Here is a 27,148-nt window from a genome sequence, read left to right on the forward strand (position 1 = left end):
GGAGTTGAAATATTAACTGTTTTTTTCTCCCCAGGGATGCTGCCATGCCTGTGGAGTTTTGCAGCACATTTTGCTTTTATTTAAAAGATCTGTTAATTTTATAAATGCTATTTCATTGTGTGCAGGTAATGCATTTTAAATTTGGATTCACTTGAGACCCTCTAAATAGATACAGAAACTTGTGGTTCTCTGGCTAAGATGAATATACTTTAACATTTAGTTCTGTAAATAATTATGCAAGTGTAAAGTTTACTTGAGTTCAATCCCTCATTAATTGGAATGCTGGAATAGAACACACATTATTTTCTATTGAATTTCTTCCCTGTTGAAGATGGTACTTGGAAATGCAGAATGTTTAGGTAAAAACAAGGGATGCAGATGCTGGAAACCAGATTCTAGACTAGAGTGGTGCTGGAAAAGCATAACAGTTCAGGCAGCATCCGAGGAGCAGGAAAATCGACGGCTTGGGCAAAAGCCCTTCTGCTCCTTGGATACTGCCTGAACTGCTGTGCTACTCCCGCACCACTCTAGTCTAGAATGCAGAATGTTTGTAAATACACAATTGCCTCATTAACATGTTGAGCAAGAAAACAAATTCTGGGCTGTGGGATTATGTTTCTTTTAATGAAATACAACTGAACAGAATTTTTCTGTTTTTGACAATCATCAGAATCAGTAAGGCTGAAACACTTATTTTAAATAGAATACTTCAAAATTTCTCACAGTATGTTGTTTTCCATTTAACAGAGGTGTTTGCTGAGACCCATTGCTCTGAACTGTTGAAAGAGAACTCCATATTTGGACAATGTCACAACTACTTGGATCCTATAGAATTTTATCAGGCAAGGAACTGTTTCATTTGTTTTTTTTTAATCATTGTTAATTAGCTAAGAGATAGTGATTTAAAAAATAGAGTTGAGGAGGAATTACATCTTGCAAAGTGTTGAGAGTCTGAAATTCACTACCTGAGAGTGTGGTAGATGCTGGGACACTGAATAACTTTAGGGAGGAAATAGACAGATTTTTGATTAGTTATAGTTTGAAGGCTTACAGGGTCTTGAGGCCAAGATGAGACGAGCCATGACTGTGTTAAATGGTGAAGCAGGCTGAATTGCCTACTCTCTGCTAGTTCTTATGTTCTTATCGTGTTATCTTTATTCTGACAGCACTTAAATTCGTTTCACAGATGTAAGAGGTTGAGACTTCATGTTAAAATTGCATATACATGAATGCAAGGTAAATGCAGGAAGAGTTTGGTTGGAACTACCAGGAGTAGCTTGGCAGCAACTTGGCTGATTTAGGATTCAACCAGCTCAAAGGACATTTCAGTAAGACTGAGTGTGTGGCAGGTGATGAGAGAACCAACCCCCTCACCTTTGAGTTTTTTTTATTGCCCAAAGTGGGCTTTGCTTGTAAATATTGGATTGGCTGCAGAGATGGTTGTACTGATGATGCATAGTAGTTTTTAAAAAACACAACTTATGATGGCTTTGGTGTTGGGAACAATACAGCACAGGACAGGCCCTTCAGCCCTCCAAGCCCGAGCCACACATTTTACCTTCCATTCTAAAACTGTCTTTACTTCTCGGATCTGTATCCTTACATTCCCTTCCTATTCTTGGATGCTGCTGTGTCTGCTTTCACCACCTCCACTGACATTGCATTCCAGGCAGTCACCACCCTGTGTGTGAAAAACTTGCTTCACATTTCTTAAACATCACACCTACACACCCTAATCCTATGTCCTGTAGTAATTGACCCCTTTATCCTGGGAAAAAGCCTCATACTTTCCACTCTATCCATGCCATTCACAGTCTTAAATTTCTCGCAATCACCCCTCAACTTTCTGTGTTCCAGTGAAAACAAACCCACCATATCCAACCTTTCTTCATAGCTAAAATTACCCATACCAAGCAGGAGCCTGATAAATCTTTTCTGTATGCCATCCAAAGCATCCATATCCTTCTGGTACTATGGTGACCAGAACTGCATGCAATATTCCAAGTGAAATTCTGTATCCTATGATCTGCCGTACTATCTACCTGAAAAAGCAGCAGTGCTGTGGAAGCTTGTACTTCCAAATAAACCTGTTGGACTATAACCTGGTGGTGTGTGATTTTTAACTTTATTCTTCCAATGAAGGCAAGCATGTCAATCAATTTTTTTACAACCTTATTTACCTGCCTTGCCAGCTTTTGTGATCTGTGGACCTGCACACCCACATCACTCTCAATATTCCTAAGGGTTCTACTCTTCACAGTATAATTTCCACCTGTACTTGATCTTCCAAACTGGATCACCTCACTATTGGCTGGATTAAACTCCATCTGCCATTCTTTCTGCCCATGCCTCCAACTGAACTCCTGTATCCTCTGACAATGCTAAATATCTGCAACTCCAAATCATTGTGTCATCCACAAACTTACTAATTAGACCACAACCGGCAGAGGCCCCTGCACTGATCCCTGTGGAACACCACGAGTCACAGCCCTCTATTCCGAAAAGCATCCTTCCACCGTTATCCTCTCAATGACTAAGCCAGTTCTCAGTCCATCTTGCCAGCTCACCCCTGACACCATATGACTTTACTTTTTGTGCCAGTCTGCCATGAGGGACCTTGTCAAAGGCTTTATTGAAGTCCATGTTGAAAATATCAACCGCTCTTTCCTCAATCATCTTCATCAACTCCTGAAAAAACTCAATGAAGTTACTGAGGCATGACCTCCCCCGCACAAAAGCATGCTGTCTATCACTATTAAGTTCATTTGCATCTAAATGCATATAGATCTTGTCCCTAAGAATCTTTTCCAATCATTTCCTTACCACCGACGTGAGGCTCACAGGCCTATAATTTCCGGCATTATCCCTGTTACCTGTCTTAAACAATGTGACAACATTGGCTGTTCTCTACATTAAGATTGCACACATGGCCCAAGAAAACAAAGATGCCTGTGTGATAACCCTTTCAGGTAGAAAAAAAAGACAAGCAGATCTACTGCCCCTCCAATTTTACTTTGATTTAGCCCATTTTCCTCCCTCCCTACCCTGATTCACTTTTGATGGTTGCATTGCCTTTAATTGGCTTTGCATGTAAATATTCAATTAGCTAAAGGGGTATTTTATTTGTAGTAATCATTAGGTTAAAAACAACGCAAACAAAAAGTGGTCAGTGACTTTGGTGGTGAATAATTTGCACCAGTTCCGTGTGACTACACCTCCGTGTAGAATAGGATAAAAAGCAGACCCACTTCCTCTCCAACTCTGTTTCACTCGCTTCCCTATCTCCCTGTCTTTCGATGGTTTGTGTTGCCCTTAATAGGCATTGTATGTAAGTATTGAATTGGCTACACTGATAGATGATAGTATTTAAAAAAAGAAAGCAAAAATCGCGGTGATTTCAGTGGTGGGAATGTCACTTAGTTGTGCGTAATAGCACTTCTGTGTCTAGAAATAAGAATAAGTCAGACACGCTGTTCCTCCAAATCCATTTTGATATAGCCACTTCTCTCTCTCCGTACCACCCCTTCACTTTTAACAGTTTGTGAAATAACTCCGATTGAAAGTATCCCATCACCAAGTTACCCTTTATTTACATATGCTTGGCAGTTCACACTGGTGCAGCTTGCATGGAGGCAGCTCCTAGAGTGAGCAGAACCCCAACACTCCTATTCATATCTGTCAGCCAGGGTTCCCTGAATAGACTAGGTTAACCGCCCCAATCAGAGAACTGATTGTCCATGAGGTCCAACTGGTTGACCTCATTCCAATCATTACATCCCTCACCCTATAAGTCCTGGGATGTAGACTTGTTCTTTGTCCTGTAGCTTCTCCTGGAGAATTTTCACATCAGGTCTGGTTCCTTTGACTCTGCCTTGGATACTGGCAGCATGTACCAGACTGTAGCCCATCTCTTGCAGCTGACATTCATCTTCAGGCAGTACCGACATCAAGACTGTGACTATATCCATCTCTTATTCAGAGGTTTCTTAGATGCAAAGTGGAATGGGAGAACCCACAGGTTCTCACAGCCTAACCAGATGGTCAGAGAGACCTGGGTATATTTTGCACCTGCCCGGTTGCAAGGTTACTGCTCTCATATGGTTTGCTTGCTTGTTCAGAACCGCCTCTCCTAACTGAACTTTGTACACTGCGGGACCTGACCTTGTGTTGACCCTACCTCTTACCATGCAAGGTCATTCCTGTGGTTTCAATACCAAACTTTGTCATCGAAAGTAAACTGCTTCTTGGCTTAGAGGAGCATTGTGTCCAGCATTGGTGTTTCTGATGCCATTTCAGCTCTCCCACCCCTTCTCCATATCTGGGAAGATCAGGTTTAATCAGGTATGGAGTCTTCACCCCATTAGCAACTCTGCTGAAGCTGTCCCTGTAGTTGCATGAGGACTGGTCCTATAATCAAACATGAACTAGGATTGTTTGCAATTGAGTGAATCTGTAGGCTATTTCTTTACTCCTCCCAACAAAGTTTTGCTCTTTCTACCCGACCATTGGATGATAAGGAACTGTCCTTCCATGCTAAATGTCATTTGAAATACTCAAATTTCCTGCTGGTAAATGACAGCCTGTTATTTGTGACCAACACCTTCAGGAGTTTTGCAAAAGAAGCTTTTAAGTCATCATCCCCATGTTTGACAAACTGAACTATGTTGACTCATGCTCAAAGTGGTTGGGTGTGCATAAAAACATAGAACCCATAAAAGGACTAGCATAGTCAACATGTAACCAAGTCCAGTGTTTACCTGGACATTTTCATGAATGTGGGCGAGCTACTGGTAGTAATTTGGCTTTGTTGGCACTCTGGGCATTGCCCCACCAACACAGCTATGTTGACACTCAATCTTGGCCATCAGATAACTTCTTGTCAACATCTTCATTTGGAAACCCCTGGATGAACCTGGTGGAGTTCATCCATCTGGAAGCAACCTTTGCTGAGGGCAATCAATCACTCTTGCTCGCATAATAATATGCCATTTTCTATGGTGATCTGGTCTCACCAGGCTCAGAAAGTTTCAATTCTAGTTATGATGATCCTTTTGTTTCTCCCCCATCACATGAGCTGTTTTAGTTTTGCCAGGACACGATCTTTGTGTTCACAGTTTAATATTGTCAGTAATGACCTGAAGGATGCCCTAAAGTTTAAAACCAGAATGGACTCTTCAAGTGTTGGCACCACCAGTGGTGTATCTGCCAGTAGGAAGCAGCTGATGGCATCTGCCTCCTGAATGGTATTACAATTTTGAGTCATTGGGTCCTACGACACAGAGACAGACCCTTAAGCCCAAACTGGACCATGCTGATCAAAATCCAGGCTAACCCCATTTCCCTGCAATTGGCCCAATTTGTAATTACATGCACTCAGAATAAGAGCCCATTGCTGAATTTGATCTGAAGCTACGGGCAGCATGGCCCTATCCATCTTAAATGACCCTAGCAGGGGTTTTTTGTTCATTACTATAACAAATTTATATTGTTAAAGGCATTTGTGGAACTTCCTCACACCAAAGATGACTGCTAACCTTCCTTCTTTATTTGGGCAAATTTTCATTCAGCTTCAGCCAAAGTCTGGGAATCATGTGATATCAGACGTTCTTCTCCGCTGAGCCACTAGTGTGCTAAATTACCCTGATACTGTATGAGGAGGCATCGCATGTCAGTACACATGAAGTGTGCCACCACCTCAGTTGATGATTACTGCTTCTTCACTTCCGTAAAGGCTATTTCTTGGCTACAAGGCCTCTTCCAAGGCTGACCCTCTCAATAGCAGATGTAAGTGTGCCAGGATAGAGGCCAGGTTATGAATAAATTTTCCATTATAATTCACCAACCCAAGGAAAGACCTAAGCTCTGATCCATAAATGGAAACCAGGGCACTTTTGATCACCCTCAATTTATGTTCCAAAGAATGTATCCTGGTCTTGTCAGCCCTGTAGCCCAAGTAGATCACTTGGGAAGCCTGGAACATTTTTCCCTCCTACAGCGTACTCCAGCCTTAGAGAAATATTTAAGCACCATGTCTTCCCAGTTATTAGCATGTCATCCATATAAATAGTGACCTGTGACAGACCTTATAAATGTCCTCCATCATCTGCTGCAAAATAGCACAGTCTGATGATACCCCAAAAGGAAGTCTTGTATCTTGGTATGAACTCTTATGGGTTTTAATTGTAGCATATCTCTGGGAGTCCTCATCTAATCCCAGTTGCATGCACCTATGGCACATATCCAGCTTCATGAAGGACAGCCATCCAGCTGTGACAAGTAATTTACTGTTTGTTTAAAATCCCTATAAAGGCAAACCAACCCATCAGACTTCACAATCGTATGACCGGTGCTGCCCATTCTGCAAACTGTACTGGTTTGATAATTCTTTTGCTTTCCAACCTCATAATTTCTGCTTGTATTTTTGCATGTAAGACAAATGGTACTGGACAGGCCTTGCAGAATTGTAGAATTGCTTCTTGGTCAATATGTAAGATAGTTCCCGGGCCTTCCTGAAAACCTTCTGGGTATTTAATTAGGTCTTCACTCAGGCAGACATTTTCCAATCGAAAAATATTGAGCCAATCAAGTCTCAACCAATTTCACCCCATCAAGCTTGGGTCCGAGCCTTTTACTTCAAGTCGTGATAACTGAACCAGCAGCTTCTCATAAAACCGGAACTGAAGTCATACCCTTTATCTGTAGGTGTTCCCAGGCATAGGAGTCCAGCCTGGCTGAGGTCTTATGTAAACTTGAGGGTAGGAGTCCAGAGCAAATTGTGGTCAAGACTAGCTACGCAATCAATGATACAGCTGTCCCTTTAACTTGGTGTTTATTTTGATTGGTTCTGATTTGGATGTTGCTAAGCAATTTATCTGTTCCAAACCAGCTGTAGGTGGACTTTGTAGAGTGTTCACTCTCCTAGATATAGAACTATAAGTTATTTTAGATTAGATTACTTACAGTGTGGAAACAGGCACCTTCGGCCCAACAAGTCCACACCGACCCTCCGAAAAGCAACCCACCCATACCCATTTCCCTACGTTTACCCCTTCACCTAACACTACGGGCAATTTATCATGGCCAATTCACGTAACCTGCACATTTTTTGGACTGTGGGAGGAAACCAGAGCACCCGGAGGAAACCCACACAGACACGGGGAGAATGTGCAAACTCCACACAGACAGTTGCCTGAGGCGGGTCTCTGCGGGCCGCTGTTTCACTGTGCAGTATCTTACTCAGTTCAGGCTTAGTGGGACTCTTGCTATTGTGTGTCCCCATACCGACAGCAACAACAATGGCCTGTTGGTTCGGATACTGAATAAAATGTTTATTGTTTGGCTGAGGCATGGCTTTGTTTTGGGGTTCTGCTGTGAGCTGACCTGGAATCCTTCTGTTCAGCATATGTCCTGAGTGAGTTTATTCATTGAAGAAAGGTTGAGGCAGCTAGGACTTTTCTTATTGGAGTGAAGAAAGATGAGAGGTGACTTGATAGAGGTATACGAGATGTTGAGATGCATTGATTGAGTGGATAGTCAGAGACTTTTTCCCATGGCGGAAATGTCTATCATGAGAGGGCATAATTTTCATGTAATTGGAGAAAGGTTTAAGGTCGATGTTAGAGGTAGGTTCTTTAATCAGAGAGTGGTGGGTGCGTGGAAGACACTGTCAGCAGTGGTGGTAGTAGAGTCAGATACATTAGGGACCCCATTTAAGCAAGTCTTGGATAGGCACATAGATGATAGTAAAATGAAAAGTAGGTTAGTTTGATCTTAGAGTAGAATAAAAGGTTGCCACAATATCGAAGGGCTGAAGGGCCTGTACTGTGCTGTACTGTTCTTCGTTCTATGTTCAAGTGGTGTCTCCCAAGCTCAGTTGGTCTGGCGAGGGCTTTCACTTCCTTCAGCATACCCTGGAACTCATATGCTTCACGCTGCATTTTCTAATGACAAAGTGCCTGTTTGATGTCTAGTTGGGTTTGTGCTAGTAGGAACTTTGAATGGTTATATCATTAATCCCACATACCAAATGGTCTCTCAGGATCTCATTAAGGGTTAAACGGAAGTTACATGCCACTGCCAGTCGTCTTAAACTAGACAAAGATTCCAACATGGATTTCCCTGGCTCTCAAACTGCTGAGTAAAACTGACAGCATTTCAGAGGAGGTTTAGGGTCATAATATTCCTTAACCAAATTCAACAATTCTTGAAAGGTTTTAGTATTGGTTGCTTCAGTAAAAATTAGGCTCCTAATAACTGAAAAGCTGTGGGTCTACAAGCAGTCAGGAGCCTTACTCGTTGCTTTTCATCTGCCCCAGTGTCGTTTGCCCAGAAAAAAAAGCACATTCTTTTCATACTGGGTCCAGATGTTCAACGGCAGTGTCAAATGAGTTAAGCTTTCCAAATAGCAGCATGATGTCAGAAATACTTACCCAAACTCAAAGATGATTGTTGAGCATATCTCTTCAGGGACATGTTTTTCTATCATTCCCACTGAAATAATTCCACGAAGGCCAGTATCCTGTCATCAAGTCACCTCGTATTTAAACATGCATCATACTTGTCACTGCTCCAGCTAGCACAGAGCCAGGACCTAAAGTAAACCAAATACCTGGCACTCCTGTTTGCGGAAAGACATTCTGGCTATTGAGGGAGTGCAGCATAGGTTCACGAGGACAATTTCTGGAATGGCGGGACTACCTTACGCTGAAAGACTGGAGCTACTGGGCTTGTATACCCTTGAGTTTAGAAGACTGAGAGGGGACCTGATTGAGACATATAAAATTATTAAAGGATTGGACACTCTGGAGGCAGGAAACATGTTTCCGCTGCTGGGTGAGTGCCGAACCAGAGGACACATCTTAAAAATACGGGGTAGACCATTTAGGATAGAGATGAGGAGAAACTTCTTCACCCAGAGAGTGGTGGCAGTGTGGAATGTTCTGCCCCAGAGGGCAGTGGAGGCCCAGTCTCTGGATTAATTTAAGAAAGAGTTGGATAGAGCTCTCAAGGATTGTGGAATCAAGGGTTATGGAGATAAGGCAGGAAGAGGATACTGATTGAGGATGATCAGCCATGATCATATTGAATGGTGGTGCAGGCTCGAAGGGCAGAATGGCCTATTCCTGCACCTACTGTCTATTGTCTATATCTGTCAGGCAAGGCTCCTTGACTAGATTGGGTTAAGGAGCCCCAATCAGAGAATTGATATTCTATCAGGTCCTCCTGGAAGACCTTCTTAAATCTCTACAGTTTGCATTGTGCATACTTGCATGCAGTTATTGAATTGCCTTCACATATTTTTACTGGTGATTGCTTGTAGTTTTAAAAAAAAGTGAAAAGAGTGACTGTGATTTTGGCAGTGGGAAGGATACCGAGCTGTGTTCGGTAATCCTTCTGGATAGAAGAAAAAAATGGATTAAGCAGATCCTCTTTTTTGGGGCATCGGGTGAGGAGGGCTGTGGGCCCATCAGAGGATCTCCTCGTAGGTCTACTCCGGACTAGCCAGACTGGCTATAAACAGAACCAGACAGTGGGTTGTGGAGGGGATCATATCTGCTAACTGTAGCACATGGTATCAGTGCTTTCAAGGCCTTCAGAGAGAGGTAGGCATCATGGGGGATACAGTGCTTAATCTCCCCTTCAACTCCATTTTGACTGAGCCTCTTTCCTCTCTCCCTACCCTCTCTCTCACTTTTGATGGTTTGCATTGTCCTTAATGGGCTTTGTATGTAAATATTACATGGGTGTTTTTACTGGTGGAAGTTAGTAGTTTAAAATAACTGCTAAGGAATGTTACACTGATTTTGATTGTGGGAAAGTCAGTCAGTTGTGTGTAATAACATTTAGAATCAGACTCATAGAGATCTATAGTATGGAAACAGGCCCTTTGGCACAACTTGCATGCCACTGAATTTACATAATTAAACTAGTCTCATTTGGTCCATATCCCTCCATACCTATCACATCCATGTTTCTGTCTAAATATTTCTTAACTGATGAAATTATACTTGTTTCTACCAGTACCTTTGGCAACCCATTCCAGGTATTCATCATCCTCTGTATGAAATAATTGCCCCTCTGGACCCTTTTGTATCGCTCCCCTCTCACCTTGAACCTATGCCCTCTAGTTTTAAACTCCTCTACCTAGGAAAAAGCTCTTGGCTATCTACCATATATACGCTTCTCATGATTTTATCGACCTCTATAAGGTCAACCCTTAGTCTCCTGCGCTGTAGGGAAAAAAGTGCCTCAGCCTATCCAGCCTCTTCTTATAACTCAAACCTTTCAATCCAGTTAGTATCCTAGTAAATCTTTTCTTCCCTCTTTCTAGTTTAGTAATATATTTTCTTAGTAGTGCTAGAAATAAATTTTAATTAATTTAGGTGAGACCACCAAAACTGGAAACAAGACAATTTATTCTACGATCTTGCAAGAAAGGGCATCAAATTCAGAAGCAAATGAGCAATGAACATTCAAACTAGTACACAATTATACTTTTGAGCTGCATGAGGTCATCTCTCCTATCTCTTACGTTACCCAATCTTTCTTATTGTATTCTACCACTACCCAGCTGCGCTCTGCCCTTATTGCCCCCTTTTCTCCAAGTTGGCAACCTTTCCCTCTAAGTGCTGACATAAGGCTAAACTTGTATCTTGATGTTCTTTTACTTTGCTTGTAACATCTTCCATTGTTCATAGGCACATTCCATTCCTGAACACACGTTTTGACAATGTATCTTTTCTTGTCTAGTTTATGCGTTTCAGCTATCAGCTATTTTGCTGAGACTAAATTATTTAAAACATTATGATGAAAGAAATTATTTGCTTTAATAATTCTGCACTAAAGTTAGTATTCAATTATCCACAATTGTACATTAAAGATAAAGATACATTTCCCTAATGCTTTCCCAGCTGATATTTTTCCCTGTACCCCTTTTCTGCACATACACACTCTTGCTTTTCTATTTCTTATAGTAGGGCGACCAGAACTCCAGTCAGTACTCCAAATGTGGCCTCACCAATGTCTTGTGCAAGATGTCCCAACTCCTATATTCTGCTCTGACTGATGAAAGAAAGCATGCCGAAAGCCTCCTTCATCACCCTGTCTACCCCTGACTCCACTTTCAAGAAGTGAAGCTTATCGAGAAATTGACCTACAAAGGAACAGGCCTTTCAGCCCTCCAAACCTATGCCGACTCATTTTGTCTTTCCATAATAAAACTGTCTTCACTTACAGAATCTGTATCCCTCTATTCCCTTCCTATTCATGTATCTATCCATGTGTTTCTTGAATGCTGCTTTTGTGTCTGGTTCCACCATCTTCTCTGGCAGTGCATTTCAGGCATTCACCACTCTGTGTGAAAAAACTTGTCTCGCACATGACTTTTAAACCTCCCCCCCATCTCTGCACCTTGAACCTTTGTCCCACAGTAATTGACTCATACTTTCCGTTCTATCTATGCCATTCATAATCTTATAAATTTCTATCAGATAACCCCTCAATCTCCCGTGTTCCACTGAAAACAAACCCAATCTATCCAGCCTTTCTTCATAGCTAAATTCCCCCATACCAGACAACATCCTGGTAAACCTTTTCTTTACCTTGTCCAAAGCATTCATACCCTTCTGGAAGTGTGATGACCAGAACTAATACTCCAGTATTCCAAGTGTGACCTAACTAAAATTCAATAATGCTGTCTCCTATGATTAAGCCAGTTCTGTATCCATCTTGCCATCTCACCCCTGATACTATGTGACTTCATCTTTTGTACCAATCTGCCATGAGGGACCTTGTCAAAGGCTTTATTAAAGTCCACGTAGACAACATCAATCACTTTTCCCTCAATCACCTTCGTCACCTCAAAAAAACTCGATCAAGTTACTGAGGTATGACCTCCCCTGCACAAAAGCATGCTGTCTATTGCTAATAAGTCCGTTCGCTTCTAAATGTTTACAGATCTTGTCCCTGAGAATCTTTTACAATAATTGCCCTACCACCGTCATGAGACTCCCAGGCCTGTAATTTCCTGCATATCCCTGTTTCCCTTCTTAAACAGTGGGACAATATTGGCTATTCTCTCATCCTTTGAGACCTCACCTGTGGCCCAAGAGGATCCAAAGATGTTTGTCAATGCTACAGAAATTTGTTTTCTTGCCTCAATATTCTGGGGTAGATCCGATCAGGATCCGGGGACTTATCCTAAGCAATACTTTTTAAGATGCACGACACCTCTTCCTTTTTAATAGCAACTTGGCTTAGAACTTTGGACACTCTCTTCTCTGAGATCATCCTCCACCAATTCGTTCTAGAACATAGAAAGTAGAAAAGTACTGCACAGTAAGGCACCTTCAGCCTTCAATGTTATGCCGACCTTTTATCCTACTCTAAGATCATACACACCTACATACCCTTCATTTTACTATCATCCAAATACCTATCCAAGGGTTGCTTAAATGTCCCTAATGTATATGACGCTACTACCACTGCTGGCAGTGTATTCCACCCATGCACCACTCTCTTTGTAAAGAACTGACCTCTGACACCTCCCCTAAACCTTCCTGCAATCACCTTAAAGTATGCCCCCTTGTCATAACCATTTCTCCCATGGGAAAATGTGTCTAACTATCCACTCTATCTATGCCTCTCATCACTTTGTACACCTCTATCAAGTTACCTCTCATCCTTCTTTTCTCCAGTGAGAAAAGCCCTAGCTCCCTCAACCTTTCTTAATAAGATATCCCCTCCAGTCTAAGCAGCATCCTGGTAAATCTCCTCTGCATCCTCTCTAAAGCTTCCACATCCTTCCTGTAATGAGGCAACCAGAACTGAACACAATATTCCAAGTGTGAACTAATCAGGGCTTTATAGAGCTGAAGCATAATCTTGCAGCTCTTAAACTCAGTCCCCCTGCTAATAAAAGCCAACACACCATATACTTTTGTAACAACCCTAAAAAACTTGGATGGCAACTTTGAGGGATCTATAGACATGAACCCCAAGTTTCCTTTGTTCCTCCAACTGACAAGAATCCTGCCTTTAACCCTATAATCTACATTCAAATTTGACCTTCCAAAATGAATCACTTCACACTTTTCTAGGTTGAACTGCATATGTCACTTCTCAGCCTAGCTCAGTATCCTGTCAATGTCCCGACGACAGCCCTCCACACTATCCACAACTCCATCAACCTTCATGTCATCAGCAAACTTACTAACCCTCCCTTCCACTTCCTTATTCATGTCATTTATAAATATCACAAAGGGCAGAGGTCTTAGAACAGATTCCTATGGAACATCATTGGTCACCGATTCACTCAAGCTGACTACTTTTCATCTACTACCACCCTCTGTCTTCTATGGGTTAGCCAATTCTGTGTCTAGACAGCCGACATTCCCTGTATCCCATGCCTGCTTACTTTTTGAATGAGCCTACCATGGGGAACCTTATCAAACGCCTTGCTAAAATCCATACGTTCCACATCCATTGCTCTGCCTTCATCAATATGTTTTGTCACATCCTCAAAGAATTCAATAAGGCTCGTGAGGCATGACCTACCCCTCACACAGCCATGCTGACTATCTCTAATCAAACTATGCTTTTCCAAATAATCATAAATCTTGTCTCTCAGAATCCTCTTCAATAATTTGCCCAGGGTTATCCCTATTCTGTTTCTTGAACAAGGGAATAATATTTGCCACCCTCCAATCATCTGGTACTTCTCCAGTGGACAGTGAGGACACAAAAATCATCACCAAAAGCGCAGCAATCTCTTCCCTTGCTTCCTGTGGTAACCTTGGATATATTCCGTCTGGCCCAGGGGACTTAACTAACCTCATGTTTTTCAAAATTTCCAGCACAATCTCCTTCTTGAAATCAACCTGTTCATGCATTTCAGCCTGTTCCACGCTGACCTTGTAAACAACAAGGTCCCTCTCACTAGTGAATACTGAAGCAAAGTATACATTAAGGACAACCCCTATCTTCTCCGACTCCAGGCACAAGTTGCCTCCACTGAGTCTGATTGGTCCTACCCTGACTCTGTCTATCATCTTGTTCCTCATATACATTTAGAACGCCTTGAGGATTTCCTTAATCCTACCTGCCAAGGCTTTCTCATGCCCCCTTCTAGTTGTTGAGTTCCTTCCTGGTTATCTTGTAACCCACTAGAGCTCTGTCTGATCCTTGCTTCCTCAACTTTGAGTAAGCTTCCTTTTTCTTCTTGACTAGATGTTCCACATCTCTTGTCATCCAAGGGTCCTTCACCTGATCATCCCTTCCTTGCCTCAGTGGGACAAACCTATCCACCAAGTGCTTCTTAATCAACTTCCACATTTTTGTTGTGCATTTTCCTAATAATATCTGTTGCCAGTTTATGTTCCACAGTTCCTGCCTGATGTCATTGTAATACTCCCTGCTCCAGTTTAATGCTTTCTCATTCCATCTGCTCCTGTCCCTCTCCATGACTATAGTAAAGGTCAGGGAGTTCTGATCACTATCACCAAAATGCTCTTTCATCAAGAGGTCTGCCACCTGACCTTCATTGCCAAGCAGCAAATCCTATATGGCCTCCCCTCTAGTTGGCATATCTACATATTGAGTCAGGAATCCTTCCAGGACACAGCTGACAAAATCTGCTCCATCCAAATTATTTACACTAAGGAGGTTCCAATCAATATTACAGAAGTTGAAGTCAGCCCTGAGAACAATCCTGTCACTCCTGTATGTTTCCAAAATCTGTCTCCCAATCTCCTCCTCCGTGTCTGTGTTGCTATGGGGGGATCTATAGAAAAATCCTAATAAAGTATCTGCTCCTTTCCTGTTTCTGACTTCCACGCATCCTGACTCAGTCGACAAACCCTCCTCGACGACCTATCTTTCTGCAGCTGTTGTACTATCCCTGATTAGCATTGCGACTCTCCCACCTGTTTTACCTCTCTTGCTATTCCTTTTGAAGCATCTAAATCCCGGAACTTCCAACAACCATTCCTGGCGCTATGATATCCAAGTCTCTATAATGGCCACAACATTGTAGCTCCAAGTACTGATCCATGCTCTAAGTTCAGCACCCTTACTCCTGACACTTCTTGCGTTAAAATGGACACACTTCAATCCATCACACTGGCTGCAACTTTGTCCTATCAACTGTCTTTCCTTCTTCACAGACCACTGGCACGCTGTATCTGCCTGTTCATCAGCTACACCATCATCTGATCAGTATCTCTGGATCCTAGTCCCCTACCATCCTGAAGAGCTCTAGTAAACCTCCCACCCAGAATATTGGTACCCCTCCAGTTCAGGTTCAACCCGTCCTCCTTGTACAGATCCTGCCTTCCTTAGAAGGTATCCCAATGATACACATAACTGAAGCCCTCCCTCCTATACCAGTTCTGCAGTAATATGTTCAGCTGCACTGTTCCTAGCCTCAGTAGCACATGGCACTAGTAGCAATCCTGAGATTGCTACTCTGCTCGTCCTATCTTCTAGCTTCCACTTTAACTCCCTATATTCTCTTTTCAGGTGCTCAATCCCTTTTCCTAGCTATGTCATTGGTACTGAAGTGTCCCACGATTTCTGGCTAATCAGCCTCCCCCTTCAGAATCCTGTCGAATTGATCTGAGACATCCCTAACTCTGGCACTTGGGAGGCAACATACCGTTTGGGAGTCTCGTTCACGATCACAGAATCTCCTGTCTGTTCCTCTAACAATTGATTCTCCTATCACTATCGTTTTCCTAATCTCCCCCATTGACCTCTGAGCTACAGAGCCAGGATCAGTGCCAGAGACCTGATCACTCTGGCTTTTCCCTGGTAGGTCATCTCTTTAGTGAATACTGACACAATGTAATTGTTAAGGATGTTACTTACCCCTTCTGTCTCCACACATAGATTCCCTCCTTTGTCCTTAAATGAGCCAACCCTGTCTGTGGCTACTCTCTTGCTTTTTTGCTTAATCCTGTTTGCTAACAACATTTCTTGGTCCCTTTTAGCCTTTCTAATCCAAAACCTAGATTTATTTATTTTATAATGGTCCCCAAGGCCCTACCATTGATTGTGTGAGTCCTGTCCTTGTTGCCTTACGAAAATGCACCACCTTGCAGTTATCTAAATTAATCTCTATCTGCCATTCCTCAGCCTGGTGGCCCAGTTAATCAAAATCTTGCTGCATTCCAGATAAGCTTCACTATCACTATCCACTATACCACCAATCTTGGTGTCATCTGCAAACTTATTAACCATACTTCCTAAATTCTGATCCAAGTCATTCATATAAGTGACAAATAAGAGTGGAACAAACATCTGTAGCACACTGCTGGTCAGTCTTCCAGTCTCTCTGAAGTATATTCTAACATCTTCTATACTCCTTGAGGAATTCATTTGATCCCAGGTGTCAATACAAGTCATATGTTCCCTTCTTTTTCTTGACCAAGGCCTCAATAATTCTAGCCACCCAGGTTGTTCTACTTCTGCCAGGCTTATCCTTCACTTTAACAAGGACATGTTGGCCCTCAACGCTTACTAACTCATTTATGAAAGCCTCCTATTTACGAGACTTCCCTTTGCCTGTAAACAGCCTCCCCCAATCAACTTTTAAAAGTTCCTGTCTAAGACCATCAAAATTGGCCTTGTAGACCAGACCAATCTTTTCCATAACTATTTTAAAACTAATGGAATTATGATCACCGGTGCCAAAGTGCTTCCCTACTAACACTTCCATAACTTGCCCTAGCTTATTTTCCAAGAAAAAGTTTTGCCCATCTTTAGTAGGGCTAGCTTCATACTGCATAAGAAATTCTTCCTGAACATGGTTAACAAATGTCTCTCTATCTTAACACTTTGGCAGTCCCAGTTGATGTTTGGAAATTTAAAGTCCCCTGCTATTACAATGCTATTATTCTTGCAGCTACCTGCAACCTCCTTACATATTGGCTCCTCAATCTCCCATTGACTATTAGGGGGCCTGTAGTACAATGCAATCAAAGTGATCTTCCCCCTTTTTATTTCTCAGTTCTACCCATTTGTATTAAGGATTGGCATGGTGGATCAGTAGTTAACACTGCTGCCTCACAATGCCACGAACCCGGGTTCCGTTCCACTTTTGGGCAACTGTCTGTGTGGAGTTTGCATGTTCTCCCCATGTCTGCGTGGGTTTCTGCTGGGTGCTCCAGTTTCCCCTCTCAGTCCAAAGATGTGCAGGTTAGGTGGATTGCTGTGCTAAATTGCTCTTAGTGTTCAGGGATATATCGATTAAGTGCGTTAACCATGGGAAATGTAGGGTGATAGGCTAGGAATATGGTTCTGGGTGGGATGCTCTTCGGACGGTCAAGTATAGACTTGTTGGGCCTCTACAATAGGGATTCTGTGGTGTAGACTCAGTGGACAAACTCTCAAGAATATCTTCTCTGAGTACTGTTGTGATGTTCCCCTTAATCAAAAATGCAACTTTTTCTCCCCTGTAACCTTCCTATAGCATGCGTACTTCGGAATATTGGGTTGCCAGTCCTGTACCTCCCTTATGTATGTTTCTGTAACAGCTATGGTATCCCAGTGCCACATACCCATCAATGCCTCAAGTTCATTTGCCTTACCTGTCAGGCCTCTTGCATTAAAATATTTACTGAATGTTTATAAATATTTATATTTATTCAAGTTTATTCCAGACTTCCCTTTCTTCAAGCCATGCTTTTTCAAGCCCTATCTAGTACTAGGAATACTAACACTACCTATACTATTTAACTTGCTCTCACTAACTTCTATATTATTCTCATCTCCTCTTTCATCTCCCTACTGCTTTGGATCCCACCCATCTGCCTAACCTCCAACAATCATCTCTTCAGGACCTTATTCGGCCATTCCAAATGAAGGGAAAGTGAGGTCTGCAGATGCTGGAGATCAGAGCTGAAAATGTGTTGCTGGAAAAGCGCAGCAGGTCAAGCAGCATCCAGGGAACAGGAGAATCGACGTTTCGGGCATAAGAAGGGCTTATGCCCGAAACGTCGATTCTCCTGTTCCCTGGATGCTGCCTGACCTGCTGCGCTTTTCCAGCAACACATTTTCATTCCAAATGAAGGGCTTATGCCTGAAACATCGACTCCCCTGCTCCTTGGATGCTGCCTGACCTGCTGTACCTTTCCAGTGCCACACTTTTTGACTGTTTCCTGATCTCCCACATCTGACAGAACGAACCTACCACTGCTCTGATTGCCATCTCTTACCCTTCACAGTAAGACAAAGAACTGAATCTTACCTTCCCCTTACCTTGTTCACTGAAGCCAAGTATTCACCAAAGCCTCACACTTAAACTCTAGCAGCACATCAATAGCTAAGCAGCCCTTCTTAAAATGGTTGCTAAGCAGCCCTTCTTAAAATGGTTGCTCTGCTATCACTTGCCTCTCTTTTATTGGCTCATTGGCATTCACTGGTACCTGAGCAACTCGTCCCAGATTCCTCCTCACTCTACTGCTCACCAGTGCCCTCTGATGGATGCTCTTGCACCATTCTCTGACACCAGCTCTTCTGTGTTCCCCTCCTCAGTTGCTTCTCATAGAGCCATAGAGTCCTACAGCAGGGAGATAGGCCTTTCAGCCCAAACTGGTCCGTGTCGACCAAAATGTCCATCCATGCTAACCCTGTTTCCCTGCACTTGGCCCATGTCCTTCTAAACAGTTCCTATCCGCATATTTGTCAAAATGCCTTTTGACAAATCTCTGGAACAGAGAAGCCATGAACTCTGTCCTCCTGGTTCAGAGATAGGGACATTTTCTCTATGCCACAAGAACACTTAAGAAACGTTAAGGCCTCAAACACTGTTGCAGGGAAAACCTAAAGAATCAGACTTCAGTTGGCAGCAAAGAGGAACAGCGAGTATGGGGACTGAACCAGAAACTTCAGCAATATCAACACCATGCTTTAACCATCAGAACCAATGGTCAACAGGCCTTTGGTTGACTTATTTTTCATTCTTTTTAGAGCCAGAAGAGCAATCACACACATCTGAGCATCTTTCCCACTATCAAAATCATAGTGACTTTTCTTTTGTGTTTTTTTCCACTCTTACCACCAGTAATCACCAGTATAACTAATTGAATATTTATAAGCAAAACAATTGTGGGCAATGCATACCATCAAAAGTAAAGAGGAGGTAAGGAGAGAGGGAAGGAGCTAAATCAAAATGGAGTTGGAGGGGAAACTGGATCTGCTTTTTTTGTTCCTTTTTTTTTGTTACTTTTACTGAGAAGGGCTATCAGACGCAACTGACTGACCTTTCCAACACCAAAATCATTGGGTTCTTTTTGATTTTGTTTTCCCCCCATTGACTTCAGGAAGCAAGGACAAGAACATGCCCCTATCTACATCAATGGAGCTAGGTGGACATGGTCAAAAATGTCAAGTTCCTAGGAGTGACGATAACCAATAATCTGTCCTGGACCACCCACGTTGATGCGATTGGACAAGAAGGCACAACAATGCCTCATCATCCTGATGGCACGGTGGCTCAGTGGTTAGCTCTGCTACCTCACGGTACCAGAATTCGATTCCAGCCTGAGGTGACTGTGTGCAGTTTGTGCATTCTCCCTATGTCCCCTCCGGATGCTCTGATTTCCTCCCGCAATCGAGAGATGTGCAGGTTAGGTGAATTGGCCATGTTAAATTGCCTATAGTGTCCAGGGATGTGTCAGTTTGGTGCATTAGTCAGGGCTAAATATAAGATAGGGGAGTGAGTATGGGTAGGTTCCTCTTTAGTGGGTCGGTGTGGACTTGTTGAGCCGAAGTGCCTGTTTCCACACTGTAGGGATTCTTTCTAAATGTTGTTAATGTACCCGTCTCAACCACTTTCTGGCAGCTCATTCCATATACGTACCACTCTGTGTAAAAAAGTTGCCTCTCAGGTTTCCTTTTTATTCTTTCCCCTATAACCTTAAGCAGATACCCTCTCGTGCTCAATTCCCTAACCCTGGGAAAAAGAGAGTGCATTCTGTCTATCCATGCCACTCATGATGTTATACACTTCAATAAGATCCCCCTCAGTCTCTTACGATCGAAAGAGAAGAATCCTAACTTGTTCAACCTCTCCCTGTAACTCAGTCCCTTGAGTCCTAGCAACATTCTTGTAAATTACTTCTGCACTCTTTCCAATTTAATAACATCCTTCCTATAGCAAAGTGACCGAAATGGAACACCATACTCCAAATGTGGCCTCACCAACCTCCTGTACAACTGTAACATAACTTCCCAAATTCTAGTCAGTGCCCTGACTGATGAAGGCCAGTGTGCCAAAAGCCTTCTTCACTGCCCTTTCAGAGAACCATGCACCTGATCCAGGGTCTCTCTGTTCCACTACCCTCCTTAAGGTCCTACCATTCACCATGAAACTCCTACCGTAATTTGTCTTTCCAAAATGCAAGACCACACACATCCCTACTAAACTCCATTGCCATTTCTTGACCCATCACCTTCCTCAATAACCATGATACTGCCGATTTAAGTATCATCTGCAAACTTACTAATCTATTCCTGATGAAGCGCTTTTGCCCGAAACGTTGATTTTCCTTTTCTTCGAATGCTGCCTGACCTGCTGTGCTTTTCCAGTACCACTCTAATCTAAACTGACTAATCATGCCTTGTTCATTCTCATCTAATTCACTGATATGGATAACATACAGCTATGGGCCCAGCACCAACCTCTGAGGTACACCACTAGTCACAGGCCTCCACTCTGACAAGTATCCTTCCAGTATTACCCTCTACTTCCTACCATCAAGCCAATTGTGCATCCAGTTTGCCAGCTTTCCCTGAATTCCAAGCATCTAACCTTCCAGAGCAGCCTACCATGTGGAACCTTATCAAAGGCCCTACTGAAATCCATATAGACTATGACTACCATCCTGTCCTCATCAGCCTTCTTGGTCATGTCATCAAAGTCTAACAAATTGTGAGGTATGATCTCCCACTCACAAACACATGGTGACTACACCTAATCCAACCACATGTTTCCAAATGCATGTGTATCTTATCCCTCAGAATCTTCTCAAGTAACTTACCTACCTTACTGGTCTATAGTTCCTAGGTTTTTCTTTGTAGCCCCTCTTAAATGAGGGCACAACATTCGCTATCCTCCAGTCTTCCTGGACCTCAGTCGTGGCTAATGATAGTACAAAAATATCAGTCAGGCCCCTGCAATTTGTTCTCTAGCCTCTTGCAGGGTTCTTGGATACTTCTGGTCAGGACCAGGAGATTTATCCACCTTTATGCATTCTAATATGTTCACCATCTCCTCTAATTGTGATATGGACTGTCCCCTCTGCACTTCTGGGTATAGAGGGGAAAGAAATGTAAAGCAGACCCACTCCTTTTCCAATTTCATTTTGATACAGCAGCTGCCCTCTCTCCCTATCCCCACCAACTTTTGATGGTTTGCATTGCCCAAATGGGCTTTGCATAAAAGTATTGAATCAGCTACACGTGTTTTACTGATAGTGTTTCGTGGTTTAAAAAAACACATAAAGCAGAGCAGCAACTCCATTTTGATTTGTTCCTTTCCCTCTCTCCCTAGATCCACCTGAATTCTACTGGTTCGCACTGCCTTTAAAATGCTTTGCTTGTAAATATTTAATTGGTTACCCGGGTGATGACTGCTGGCAGTTAATGTGATTTAATTTAGATTAGATTACTTGCAGTGTGGAAAAAGGCCCTTTGGCCCAACAAGTCCACACTGCCCCACCGAAGCACAACCCACCCAGACCCATTCCCCTACATTTATCCCTTCACTTAACACTACGGGCAATTTAGCATGGCAAATTCACCTAACCTGCACATTTTTGGACTGTGGGAGGAAACCGGAACACCCGGAGAAAACCCACGCAGACGCGGGAAGAATGTGCAAACTCCACACAGTCAGTCACCTGAGGCAGGAATTGAACCCGGGTCTCTGGCACTGTGAGGCAGCAGTGATAACCACTGTGTATTCCATTATTTTCACCTGTACCTAAGTGCAGTGAAATGTTTTGTTTTCCATGCAGTGTAGGCAGATCATAACATATAGATCATAGGGTGATTGGACAGAGTGAGGCATAGAACGTTATGGCTGCACAGAAGATGTACAAAACACAAGATCAACATTAGATTTGAAATTTGAGAGGTCGATTCGCCAGTCTAATAACAGGGGGAAGAAGCTGCTCTTCCACTTGTTGGTGTATGTGTTTAAAACTTTTGTTTCTTTTGCTTGTTGAAAAAGGTTGGAAGAGGTTACAACTGGGGTGGGAGGAGTCTTTGATAATGTTAGCTGCCTTTCCATGGCAGTGAGATGCGTAGATAGAGTCAGTGGATGGGGAGTTGGCTTGTGTGATGGCCTGGGCTATGTTCACAACTTTCTGTACTATCTTACGGTCCAGGGCAGAGCAGTTGCCGTACCAAGCAGGGATGCATCCGGCGAAAATGCTTTCCACAGTGCATCTATAAAAGGTGGGGAGGGTCCTTATATACGTGCTGAATTTTCTTAGTCTTTTGAGGAGGATGAGGCATTGTTGTGCTTTCTTGATCAATCGCGTCAATGTGGGTGGTCCAGGACAGACTATTGGTTATCATCACTCCTAGGAACTTGACATTTTTGACCGTGTCCACCTAGCTCCATTGATGTCGATAGGGGCATGTTCTTGTCCTTGTTTCCTGAAGTCAATGGGGGTATTAAATTTAAAAGAACCCAGTGATTTTGGTGTTGGAAAAGTTGGTCAGTTGCGTGTGAAAGCTCTTCTCAGTATAAGTAACAAAAAGAAAGGAAAACAAACAAAGCAGACCCAGTTTCCTCTTCAACTCCATTTTGATTTAGCTCCTTCCCTCTCTCCCTCCCTCCCCATACTTTTGATGGTATGCATTGCCCACAGTTGCTTTGCATGTAACTATTGAATTAGCTATTCTGGTGATTACTGGTGGTAAAAAAACACCAAAGAAAAGACACCATGATTTCGATGGTGGGAAAGTTGCTCAGTTGTGTGTGATTGCTCTTCTGCCTCTAAAAAAGAATGAAAAAAAGTCAACCAAAAGCCTGTTGGCCATTGGTTCTGATGGTTAAAGCATAGTGCTGATATTGCTGAAGTTTCTGGGTCAATCCCCATACTCGCTGTTCCTCTCTGCTGCCAACTGAAGTCTAATTCTTTAGGTTTTCCCTGCAACAGTGTGTTTGAGGCCTTGACCTTTCTTAAGTGCTCTTGTGGCATAGAGAAAATCTCTGAGCCAGGAGGACAGAGTTCATGGCTTCTCTGTTCCAGAGATTGTTCATGAACATGTTGATTTAAAGACAAAGGAAAGCCGACCCAGGTGGGCCCTTGTGACAGTAGTAGTGTCCCTACCTCTGGGTAGTGGAGGCCTGATTTCAAATCCCACTTGTTTCAGAGATGTGTAATAGCATCTCTGAACAGGGTGATTAAAAACAAATAAGGCAAACCCAGGGACAGTGGTAAGGTCCTGATCTCTGAGTCAGGAGTCATGGGTTCAAATTCCACCTGTTCCGGAGAGATGTCTTAACATCTCTGAACAGATTGCTTTTTTTAAAAAAAAGCAGACCCAGAGGGGTCTTGTATTGCAGTGACAGTGTTCCTAACTCTGGACCAAACAATCTGGGTTCAAGTCCCATTAGCCCTCCACGTTAATCATAGCATGTTTGAACGTCTTGATTAAAATAACTACATAGGGACTTTGACCCAATGGAGTTCATCTAGTAAAATTAATGAATGTCTGAGACTATTGAGAACGAATGCTCAAATTATTGGTACAAATGTGGAACAGCTCAACACAGGAAAGGGAAATAAAGAAGACCCAGGGATGGCTCTGCAGAACTGTCTCACGCTGGGACTAGCCTATGTATGCCATACATAGTAGCTGTATTTTGGTGTTCCATAAATGGTGTTCCTTTCCAGTCAGGTCTTCTGAGTTATTACAGTTACATGTGTGAATAAGATGATAAATTTTTGAAAATTGTTATGCCTCATTGCAGAACCACACTGGAAATCAAGAATTCCACAATTTACCTGTTTTTTAGAACCAGCATTTCTGTACTGTAAAGAATTTACAATTTATTAGGACTAATTCAACTCGAGCTGATTAGGAATACAATTCTATTGATGATAATTCTAATCCCTTGTATGCATATAGAGGAAATAACAGATAGATGCTATGAATGAAGGGAAAGATTGAGAAAGAATTTTAATTTTTTCTTGAAGTGATTCTTGCGCTAGTCAGAATGCTGATTCTTGGTCATCCTTCTCTGGGTGCTTCCACTGTCTAACATTAGGCGAAGGGTGTCTGGTTCATGTATCAAAGGCATCAATTAGAAGTCACACAACCCTGAAGTAAAAGATAAACATACTTTTTTCAAGTGGCTTTTAAAAAAAATGTGTACTTATGGGACGAGCAGCATTTATTGCTCAGGGACAGTTAAGAGGAACCCTCATTGGCGTGGATCTGGATTCAGATGTAGGCCAGACTAGGTAAAGAAGACAAGTTTTCTTCCCTGAAGGACATTAGTTAGGAGTTTCCCCTGACAACTGACAACTTCGTGCCCTAGCAGGATTTGAACCAAGATCCCTAGGATATTACCTGGGTCTACTGGATTATTAACCTAACAACAACACCACTAAGTCATCAACTCTCCTTTTCATACTGAAGAACAGGGAAGGCTCTTGAACTCGTGGAAGTATGATCTAGTCTCTGTATCTAGTCCCAAGCTGATTTGCGACCTGAGAACCAATCACATAGTGTTTGGCAAGCAGAATGCCTTTGTCATCAGTAACTGATTACTAGCCATAGACCAATCAGCACTCAGCTACCAACCAAAACTCCACCAGTACACAGTCTCAGCTCAGTTTGTCTCCAGTCACACTTTAATCACTCCTGGAACAAACAGTTGTGTAGAAAGCAGTATAAATGGTGCTTACAATGAGTGTCAGGTTATTTGCCTTTCACAGATGCAACAATCCTCCAGTAACCCTTAAAGCTTTTTGACTTAGTTCTTTTCTCAATTCAATCTATAATTAGAAATTCAGGAAAAGTAAAATGGTATCATAGAACATAGAAAATAGAAGAATACAGCGCAGTACAGGCCTTTCGGCCCTCGATGTTGCGCCGATCCAACCCCATAACCTACACTAGCCCACTATCCTCCATAAGCCTATCCAATGCCCGCTTAAATGCCCATAATGAGGGAGAGTCCACCACTGCTACTGGCAGGGCATTCCATGAACTCACGACTCGCTGAGTAAAGAACCTACCCCTAACATCTATCCTATACCTACACCTCCTTAATTTAAAGCTATGCCCCCTTGTAATAGCTCACTCCATACGTGGAAAAAGATTCTCACTGTCAACCCTATCTAAACCCCTAATCATCCTCTACACCTCTATCAAGTCACCCCTAAACCTTCTTTTCTCCAATGAAAACAACCCCAAGTGCCTCAGCCTTTCCTCATACGATCTTTCTACCATACCAGGCAACATCCTGGTAAACCTCCTCTGCACACGTTCCAGTGCCTCCACATCCTTCCAATAGTATGGCGACCAAAACTGCACACAATACTCCAGAGGCGGCCGCACCAGAGTCTTATACAACTGCAACATGACCTCAGTACTCCGGAACTCAATTCCTCTACCAATAAAAGCCAGTACGCCATATGACTTCTTCACCGCACTATTTACCTGGGAGGCAACTTTCAAAGATCTGTGTACAAGTGTGAAGTAATACATTTGGGGAGGTCAGACAATAAAAGCGAATGCCCAATCAATAGGAATATACTGAGAGGGGTAGATGGAGTGAGAGATCTTGGTGTGCAAGTGCACAGGTCCCTAAAGGGAACAGTACAGGTAGATAAGGTTGCAAAGATTGCATTTGGAATGCTGTCCTTCATTGGCATAGGTATAGAATGCAAAAGTAGGGATGAGATGATGAAACTATATAAGATACTTATGAGTCCGTATAAGACCTCAACTTGAGTATTGTGTGCAGTTTTGTTGACCACATTACAGGAAGGACATAATTGCTCTGGAGAGAGTGCAGAGAGATTTACTACAGTATTGCCAAGGCTGGAGAATTGTAGCTATGAGGAGATTGGAGTGGTTGGAGTTGTTTTGGAGTTGGAGTGGGGGATTCATTGATGGTACACCATTGAATGCCAAGGGGCAGTGGTTAGATTGTGACTTATTGGTGATGGTCATAGTCTGATATTTGTGTGGCATGAATGTTACTTGCCCCTTATCAGACCAAGGAGGAGAAAGTGAGGACTGCAGATGCTGGAGATCAGAGCTGAAAAATGTGTTGCTGGAAAAGCATAGCAGGTCAGGCAGCATCAAAGGAGCAGGAGAATCGACGCTTCGGGCATAAGCTCTTGAAGAAGAATTCTTCTGCTCCTTTGATGCTGCCTGACCTGCTATGCTTTTCCAGCAACACATTTTTCAGCTCTGATCTCCAGCATCTGCAGTCCTCACTTTCTCCTCCTTGGTCTGATAAGGGGCAAGTAACATTCATGCCACACAAATATCAGACTATGACCATCACCAATAAGTCACAATCTAACCACTGCCCCTTGGCATTCAATGGTGTACCATCAATGAATCCCCCACTCCAACTCCAAAACAACTCCAACCACTCCAATCTCCTCATAGCTACAATTCTCCAGCCTTGGCAATACTGTAGTAAATCTCTCTGCACTCTCTCCAGAGCAATTATGTCCTTCCTGTAATGTGGTCAACAAAACTGCACACAATACTCAAGTTGAGGTCTTATACGGACTCATAAGTATCTTATATAGTTTCATCATCTCATCCCTACTTTTGCATTCTATACCTATGCCAATGAAGGACAGCATTCCAAATGTAATCTTTGCAACCTTATCTACCTGTACTGTTCCCTTTAGGGACCTGTGCACTTGCACACCAAGATCTCTCACTCCATCTACCCCTCTCAGTATATTCCTATTGATTGGGCATTCGCTTTTATTGTCTGACCTCCCCAAATGTATTACTTCACACTTGTACACAGATCTTTGAAAGTTGCCACCCAGGTAAATAGTGCGGTGAAGAAGGCATATGGCGTACTGGCTTTTATTGGTAGAGGAATGGAGTTCCGGAGTACTGAGGTCATGTTGCAGTTGTATAAGACACTGGT

The 27,148-nt window shown here is 42.8% G+C and overlaps 2 protein-coding genes across 2 annotated transcripts in view; both read left to right on the plus strand.

Moving 5' to 3' along the window:
- The window catches only part of LOC122558127 (mucin-6-like), a 187,827-nt gene extending 182,587 nt beyond the window's left edge, over positions 1 to 5,240 (plus strand). The window contains exons 16-17 of the mRNA XM_043706446.1: positions 748 to 842; positions 5,115 to 5,240. Coding sequence (XP_043562381.1) covers positions 748 to 842; positions 5,115 to 5,240 — 221 coding nt within the window. The remainder of the gene's footprint in view (positions 1 to 747; positions 843 to 5,114) is intronic.
- Positions 5,241 to 19,111: 13,871 nt separating this feature from the next.
- The window catches only part of LOC122558128 (mucin-6-like), a 48,509-nt gene continuing 40,472 nt past the window's right edge, over positions 19,112 to 27,148 (plus strand). Inside the window, exon 1 of the mRNA XM_043706447.1 lies at positions 19,112 to 19,138. Coding sequence (XP_043562382.1) covers positions 19,112 to 19,138 — 27 coding nt within the window. The remainder of the gene's footprint in view (positions 19,139 to 27,148) is intronic.

The sequence above is a fragment of the Chiloscyllium plagiosum genome, chromosome 16 (genome assembly GCF_004010195.1).
Source record: "Chiloscyllium plagiosum isolate BGI_BamShark_2017 chromosome 16, ASM401019v2, whole genome shotgun sequence".
NCBI lineage: Eukaryota > Metazoa > Chordata > Chondrichthyes > Orectolobiformes > Hemiscylliidae > Chiloscyllium > Chiloscyllium plagiosum.